The following is an 8,147-nucleotide window of genomic DNA, read 5'->3' as shown; positions in this document are numbered from 1 at the left end:
AAAAAAAAAAAAAAAAAAAAAAATTAATATTTTCCACAAGACACACACAACTAGAGAGAAAGAGCCATATATATATATTATTTAATAATATATTTATTTACACACATTTTTATTTTAGTAATAAAAAATTTTAAATACAAAAAAAAAATAAACAAAGTAAAAATAAATAAATAAAGGTTTTGGTTATTTAAAATAAAAAAATAAAAAATAAAAAATAAAAAATTAAATAAAATAAATAAAACTATGAGAAAAGTGGATAGTTCTAATATGATAATCTTTAGTGAAGAAGATGAGAAATTTTTCGACTCACCATTTATTACACATTCTTCACTAAAATTATTTAGTAACACTAATTTCATTGAACCAAATGATCTAATTATACCAAAACAACAGCAGCAACAACAACAACAATCATCTCCATCATCCTCATCATCTCAATCTACGCCATCTCTTTTATCAAGTGCAAACAGCAGCAATATATCATCACCACCATATCAAACTCCACAACCTTCAATAAATAATTTTAATACAACTTTAATTGTTAATAATAATAATAGTAGTAATAGTAGTAATAGTAGTAATAGTAGTAATAGTAGTAATAGTGGTGGTAGTAATAATAATAATATTAATAATAACGAATTTAATAATTTTATAGAGAATTTTAATAAAAAAGGGTATTGGTATCAAGATGAACAAAATGATTTCAATCATTTCGATATATCATTTGTTGGTGGTAATAGAGTTTTCATAGCAGGTGAAACCATTGAAATACATTTAAAAGTAAAAGTTAAAAGATTACAATACCTAAAAGCAATATTTGAATGCGTTTCAACAAGTCATAATCCAAAAACTAAATTATTTAATAAAAATTATTTACTCTCTCAAGATTTTTATTTATATCCAATAAATAATAATAATAATAATAATAATTTTAACAATAATAATATTAACAATAATAATAATAATAATAATAATAATAATAATAATAATAATAATAATAATAATAATAATAATAATAATAATAATAATAATAATAATAATAATAATAATAATAATAATAATAATAATATAATAACAACAAAAATAACATCACAATATTTAGGACAATCAAATATATTAAATAAATCATTATCATCAATTTGTACATTGGGATTAAGAAATTCATTTTCAAATATATCACATAAAGAAAGTGATGAATATACGGTATTAGAACCATTACCAGAAGTTATAGAATCAAATATAAAACCACCAACTATCATTCCAAATGGTAATTGTGAACATCAAGAATGTGGTAAAAACAATCATACATTTATCATTAGAATACCAATACCTCACCATTGTCCAACAACTTTTCATATGAATAAAGATCCAAAGAATGGAGTATTCTATAGAATTGCTTTCTCTGGTTTAGGTGAACTTAGAAATTCAAAATTTAATTCTGATGATTCTTTAATTAAAGGTATTCAAACATATGTACCTTTAACTGTTATAAATCCATTTGGTATTAATAATGGTGGTGGTGGTACTGGTAGTAATAGTTGTGCTATAACAAATAATAGCAATAGCAGTAGTAATAATAGTAATGATAGTAGTAATGGTAGTAGTGGTAATGAAATTAATAGTGGTGGTAGTGGTAATGAAAATTTAATAATTGGACAGAAACTATTAAAAATAGTAAAGGTAGTAATGGTAATTTGGTTGGAATGATACCTACATCAACAAGTAATGGTAGTTTAGCATCATTATTATCAGCATCATCTAATAATTATTTTTCAGAACAAGTATTGCAATCACCAAGTAGTCTATCATTATTACCAACTCAATCATCAATATCATTATTACCAACCTATAAATACATTCATTCAAATATTATTTTAAAATCTCGTTTATTATTTAATCAAAGTTTTATCATTGGTTCACCAGTTTCTTTATATATTTCAATATTAAATCAAACCAATTCAATCATTAAAGGAATGAAAATTCAATTAATTAATAAACAAATCTCTTGGACAACAAATTTACAACGTAGTAATAGTAATAATAATTTACAGGATGATGATTTAGATGAAATTAATATAAAAGAAATTAATAATAATAATAATAGTAGCGATAGTAATAATAATAATAATAATAATAATAATAATAATAATAATAATAATAATAATAATAATAATAATAATAATAATAATAATAATAATAGTAATAATAATGGTTCATTAAAGAAATCACCATCGAATAATATATTATCACCAAATATTAATAGTTCACAATTAAATTTGTTGGATAGTCTTAATAATGGTACCATAAATAATAATAATACTATTAATAATAATAATATTAATAATAATAATAATATTAATAATGATTATAATATTCAATGCCAACATTGTAGTGTTATTTCAATGACAAAATATAAATCAAATGATTTCTTTTTTAATCCAAATCAAAAATATCAAAATACAATCGCATTTTCAATACCTGATAATTTATTACCAACAATAGTTTTACCAAATATTTCTAACACTTATGTTTTGAAAATATCTTTAAGAAAATTTAATTTCTCAAAAGAAATTCCAATTATACTAAAGGTTTCTAATAAAGAAATAAAATAAATAAAATAAAATAAAAGAATTATAATAATATTAAATTAATTATTTAAATAATTTAAAATTTATTTATTATTATTTTTTTCAATTTAACAATGACCAAGTTGAGAATCAATTGGAGATGACCACATAATGCTATTATTACCATCATAAGCTTTGAGGGAACCACTATCATATAATCTACAATGGTATGGACCTGGTCTATGAGTATGTTTATTACAAGTGTTTGAGCTCCAAGATGGGTGATTATCTTTTGAATATACAACCATATTACCATCAGCTTGACAATAGAATTTGTATGGTCCACTACCTTTATGACATGTATTGGTTGCATAGATTACACGTCTACTATCACTTGAATTATTAACTAATGAGTAAATTACAAAATTACCATCACCTTGCATACATGCTTCATATCTTTTATTATGAGAAACTAATCTGTCTATATAGGTTTATTATTAATAAAAAAATTTTAATGGGTTAAAAAAAAAAAAAAAAAAAAAAAACTAAAACTTACAATTATTATTATCATCACTTTGAATACATTGATCATTTAAACTATCTTTTGTCATTTTATTTTAGCTTTTTTTTTGAAATTATAACTTTTAATTTATTTATTTATTTATTTATTTATTATTAATTTAATGTTGATTTTAAAATATACTTTATTTTTTTTTTTTTTTTCATTCATTATATATTTTTTTTTTTTTTTTTTTTTTTTAAATTTTTTTATTATTATTTTTTTTTTTCCAATTATTTATTTTTAAAACTGATTTGTAAAAAATTGTTAAAGATATTAGCAGTTAGATAAATAATTGTGTATTGCAGTTATTTTTTTCATTGGTGATTGTAAAATGTTAAAGTACTAACCTTTTTTTTCAAAGATGAAGTGAAAATAAAAATAAATTTTTTAAAAAGTTTAAAAATAAAAAAATATAAAAAAAAAAAAAAAACTATTAATAAACTGGCAATGGGGGGGGGGGGGGTATAAAAATTTTTTTTTTTTACTGATCTAATCTCATGATTAGTCCGATTTCTTTTTTTTTTTTTTTTTTTTTTTTTTGGACCCATTAAAATTTTTTTTTAACTACCTACACAAAAATTTTCAACTAATTTTAATTAATAAAAATAAAAAATAATCTTAAAAGATTTTAATATTTATTTTTATTTATTTTTTTAATTTTAATTTATTTTTTTAAAAACTATAAATAAAATTTTTTTTTTTTTTTTTTTTATTAAATTAATTAAAATAAATAAATTCTTAAAATAAAAATTAAAAAAAAATATGACAACTGTTAATCCACAAATTACTGATGCTGTTGATGAATCTGTTAATTCTCAAATTACTGATTTAGTTTGGAATATTCCCAAATCTTCAACAGTTAAAACCAATTATCAAATTGATAAACATTTAAAACTTCAAAATAATCCAGATTCAATGGTATTCATTGAAACAAACTCTGATTGTGTAAATGAAATCCTTAAAGTTGGTTCATTAAAATTACCAGTTCAAGTTAAACCTGTTGCTTGTTATAGAAAGTTTATTTCTTCCCAATCTGTTGTCGGAACTCAACAATATGAATTCTCAAAGAAAACTGGTTTCTCTTCAACCTTTAGTACATCAACTTCAATTAAAGCAAGTGTTGGTAGTTCAATTGGAGTCTGTGAAACAAGTTTTGAAGTTTCAACAAGTTTTAGTTACTCAAGTACAAGTTATAGTGAAACAACTGAAACATTCACAGAAACTCTTTCATCTGGTGACTATACAGTGTATCAAAATGTTTTATTATATGCTTTCAAAGTTGATGCTGCTTCCGATCCAGATATTATGTCAGTATTTAAAAAAGATAGTCCAAACATTGAATTCCATCAACGTAATGGTACTCTAGAATTTTATTTCTTTGTTCCAGCTTATATGAACTCACCATTTACAATTGAATTTTCAAATGATACCTATAACCCAATTAATGAAGATGATCTAATTAATTATTTAATGAATGATGGTTATAATAAATGGTCTTCATTCTCTTTTAAATAAATTAAATTTTAAAATTTAATTTATATAAATAAATAAATAAATTAATTATATTATGTATTAGAATAAATGAAAAATAAAAATATTTTTATTTTTATTATTATTATTATTATATTATATTGTTTGTATATAAAAAAATAAATAAATTAATCATCAATTGAAGATTAAATAATATATATATATTATGAGTTTTTTTTTTTTAATTAGAAGTTGTATAACCATGGTAATATAAATTACAAGTTGGAATACCATTTGACCAAGTAACATTATTTGAAGAACAATATTGACAAATATTACCACCGAAACCTTTTCTACAAACACATGAATTATCTAGACAATAATTGTATGGATTATTTGAACATTGCCAATCTTGATTACAATATGAAACTGAACCATCCGGTAAGAATGGATGACAAACTGGATAATTTGAATTTGTAATTGGATTAGATTCCCAATTTACAGTACCATTGCAATTTGAACAATTATCACCAGTGAATGCAGAAAGACATTGGCAGGTACCAGTTGAAGTTGAAGGATTACTAGCACCAGTATAGTCATAGAGAGTTTGAATTCTAAAATCTATAGCATCAATTCTAATAATTGAAGAACCATTACCAAAACTACTAGCATAATAAATTCCACTGGAAGTTTGATCTCTTAAGATACCTTTAATATTTGGATTATCAGATAATTTCATTCTTTTACTAACATCACCATTCATTGGTACTCTAAATAAACCATTACGAGTTGAATAATAGAAATAATTTTTATCAGCTGCAAGACTATAAACTGCTGGATCAGTTACTGAAAACATTGGTGATGGAGTACTACAATTACTACAATTTGCCACTGTAATATAAAATCCAATAATTGATTGATCACCAATTTGAATTCTTTGTGTAAAAATTAAATTAGTACCAACTTTAACTAATCCAAGACAATAGTTTGTATTATAAAGTAATTTAGTTTCACCTGCACCACTTGGAGAATCTAATGATAATGGCACTGGTGTAACTGATTCTAAACGATTATCAATACAACGATACATTGTATCACCATCAATGTAAATTGAATTTTCAAAGTTTTGTTTGAAGGCAGTTGTATACTTTTTAGTTTGTTCATTAATTGTACCATAGAGTGGTAAATAACGATACATATCTTTAATAATTAAGAATTTACCATTTGATAATTGATTAACACCACCAATACCATTAACACGATTGAAAACTGGTCCATTTGGTTGTTCATCAGTAATCTTATAAACAATGGTTGTACCTGGATTTCTATCGGCAGAATCTTTAACAACACTAACTAAATATGATGGTCCTAATTGATTATCACTTGTATCAAATTGATTTCTAGCAGTGAAATAAATTTTACCATCTCTGCCCAACCCAATTGATCTTACATCAATTAACCAACCATTACCACAATATGAATATGGTAAATTACATTCATGGTTTTTTGTACATTCTTTTGAATTTATAATATTAATAATTAATATTAAAAAAATTATTGAAAATTTAATTATTTTCATTTTTTTTTTTTTTTTTTTTAATTTATTTATATTTATATTTGTATTTGTATTTGTATTTGTATTTGTATTTGTATATGTATATGTAATTTTTTTTTTTTAATTTATACCTTCTTTTTTTAATAAAAAAAAAATTAAATTAAAAATTAAAATAATAAAATATAATAAATTAAAAATTTATTATATTTGATATAAATTTAATTATTTTTATTAGATAGGCAAATAAATATAAAATCAAAATCAAAAATTCAAACCGTCGGAAATGACACCCATTAAAGTTACACAGCAATGTGTATGGGGGTGTAAATATGTGTGGTAATATTTTTTTTATTAATATATTTTTTTTTTTTATTTTTTTTTAAATAATTTGCAGACAAAAAAACAATAATTTGACGAGAAATAAGTGTGAATTATTTAATTAAAATTTTATTAAAATGAGATGGTCTCATAAATATTTCTATTGTAAAATATCACAACAAACTAATTAGTTTTTTTAATAAAATAATATATTATGAATCTATTATAAGTTTTAGAATTAATATTAAAATACATTTATTTTTTTTAATAAAAGATGGTAATTGTTTATCTTTTATAAAGGTTCATAGTTTATATGAATTTTATATTAAAAAAATGGTTTAAAATTATAATAATTATATTGAATAATAATATCATTAAATTTATACATTTCTAAATTATTTCGAATTCAAAAGTTTAATTCTGGTAAAATTCTTCACATACATTCATTTTTAGCTATAAAAACTTATAAATAATCTTTAATTTTCACTATTGTTCATTAGAAAACATCAAAGACATCGTAGCGAAGTGGTCTAACGCGTTTGACTTGAAATCAAATCTCCTAGGAGGCGCAGGTTCGAACCCTGCCGATGTCGATATTTTTTGGAATTAAAATAAGTCAATGGTTCGAATCTTTACTTTATAAAGGGATCTGAAAAACTTATCAGCAAAAGACCATAATAATTTCAAAGATCCTAAGATCCTTCTCACCTCAACGATCAAGCTAAGAAAAACAACAGCTAATTACTATTGTATTCCAGAATCATCTCTCCCAAATATTATATCTTTTGATCAATTCATATGATTAAAATAACCCTTCAGCTTAAATGATAAGCCTATAAATAAATATTAAATAAAAACTCGTATTAACACAGATGGACATATATCAATCTTGTTAATCCAATATTAAAAAAAAAAAAAAAAAAAAAAAAATTTATAAAGGAAATAACCAATTGTTAATTTATTAATTTTTAAATGTAAAGTTGTTATTTTAAAATATAGTATTATTGTATTAAAATATAAAAAACAATTTTTCGTTTTTTGGAAAAATCAGTTTTAATTTTTACAATTTTCATAACAATAATTAATTCTTTATTTGTTTGACATCTCCAAATACTGCGAGACCATATTGAACATGACTGCTCTCTCAACCTACGAGAAAAACAACGGATTCTACCCAATTACACTCGAATTCCCCAAAATGGATCTCATGGGGTTAGAAGAAATGAGAAAAACACTCTCAAACTACGATATCCCAATCGACAAGATATACATAGGCAAAGGAACTAGAAAAACGATCCACCTGATGATTAAAAACGAACAATCTCTCCTAAATATCATTAGAGATAGAAGCAAATTGGGAACCTTCATCACCTCCAGTAGAGACTACCACGTCCTCACAGGAAGAGTAAGAATTCCAAGAGAAAAGGCAGGAATAGTGGACGCCCTCATCAAAACTGCCTTTGCAGAAGAAATACCCTATGCAATATACCATACTATATACTCCACCGACCACCTCCTAGTATTCGGTCTAATAGAATGCAAAATAGGCGATCAAATGAAATCTGGCCAACACAATACAGAAATCGCCAACTTTACCATCAGAACGGCCACCAAAACCTACTCCTCACAAAAGAAAAATAAGAAAGTAGAGTCAAACAACACGGAAGAACCATTA

General features: G+C 23.0%; 4 protein-coding genes and 1 non-coding gene across 5 annotated transcripts; 3 read left to right on the top strand and 2 right to left on the bottom strand.

Moving 5' to 3' along the window:
• Window positions 1–243: 243 nt before the first annotated feature.
• On the top strand, window positions 244–2,612 carry DDB_G0295791 (hypothetical protein; the record flags this gene model as incomplete). Its single annotated transcript, XM_002649050.1, has 2 exons — window positions 244–1,633; window positions 1,681–2,612. 2 exons carry the CDS (start codon window positions 244–246, stop codon window positions 2,610–2,612), a joined length of 2,322 nt encoding a protein of 773 aa, XP_002649096.1.
• Window positions 2,613–2,695: 83 nt separating this feature from the next.
• On the bottom strand, window positions 2,696–3,178 carry DDB_G0295801 (B_lectin domain-containing protein; the record flags this gene model as incomplete). Its single annotated transcript, XM_002649049.1, has 2 exons — window positions 2,696–3,048; window positions 3,124–3,178. The coding sequence occupies 2 exons, from the start codon at window positions 3,176–3,178 to the stop codon at window positions 2,696–2,698; spliced, it is 408 nt and encodes a 135-aa protein (XP_002649095.1).
• A 713-nt stretch (window positions 3,179–3,891) lies between these two features.
• On the top strand, window positions 3,892–4,644 carry DDB_G0295799 (hypothetical protein; the record flags this gene model as incomplete). The annotated part of the gene is made up of 1 exon (XM_002649048.1): window positions 3,892–4,644. The coding sequence occupies one exon, from the start codon at window positions 3,892–3,894 to the stop codon at window positions 4,642–4,644; it is 753 nt and encodes a 250-aa protein (XP_002649094.1).
• A 196-nt stretch (window positions 4,645–4,840) lies between these two features.
• Window positions 4,841–6,178, bottom strand: DDB_G0295797 (EGF-like domain-containing protein; the record flags this gene model as incomplete). Its single annotated transcript, XM_002649047.1, has 1 exon — window positions 4,841–6,178. The coding sequence occupies one exon, from the start codon at window positions 6,176–6,178 to the stop codon at window positions 4,841–4,843; it is 1,338 nt and encodes a 445-aa protein (XP_002649093.1).
• Window positions 6,179–6,983: 805 nt separating this feature from the next.
• Window positions 6,984–7,065, top strand: tRNA-Ser-UGA-12. The gene has a single exon. It is a non-coding gene; the product is annotated as a tRNA-Ser (tRNA).
• Window positions 7,066–8,147: the final 1,082 nt, after the last annotated feature.

This window comes from Dictyostelium discoideum, assembly GCF_000004695.1.
Source record: "Dictyostelium discoideum AX4 chromosome 6 chromosome, whole genome shotgun sequence".
Classification (NCBI taxonomy): Eukaryota; Evosea; class Eumycetozoa; order Dictyosteliales; family Dictyosteliaceae; genus Dictyostelium; species Dictyostelium discoideum.
This window is presented reverse-complemented; position numbering and strand designations above follow the sequence as displayed.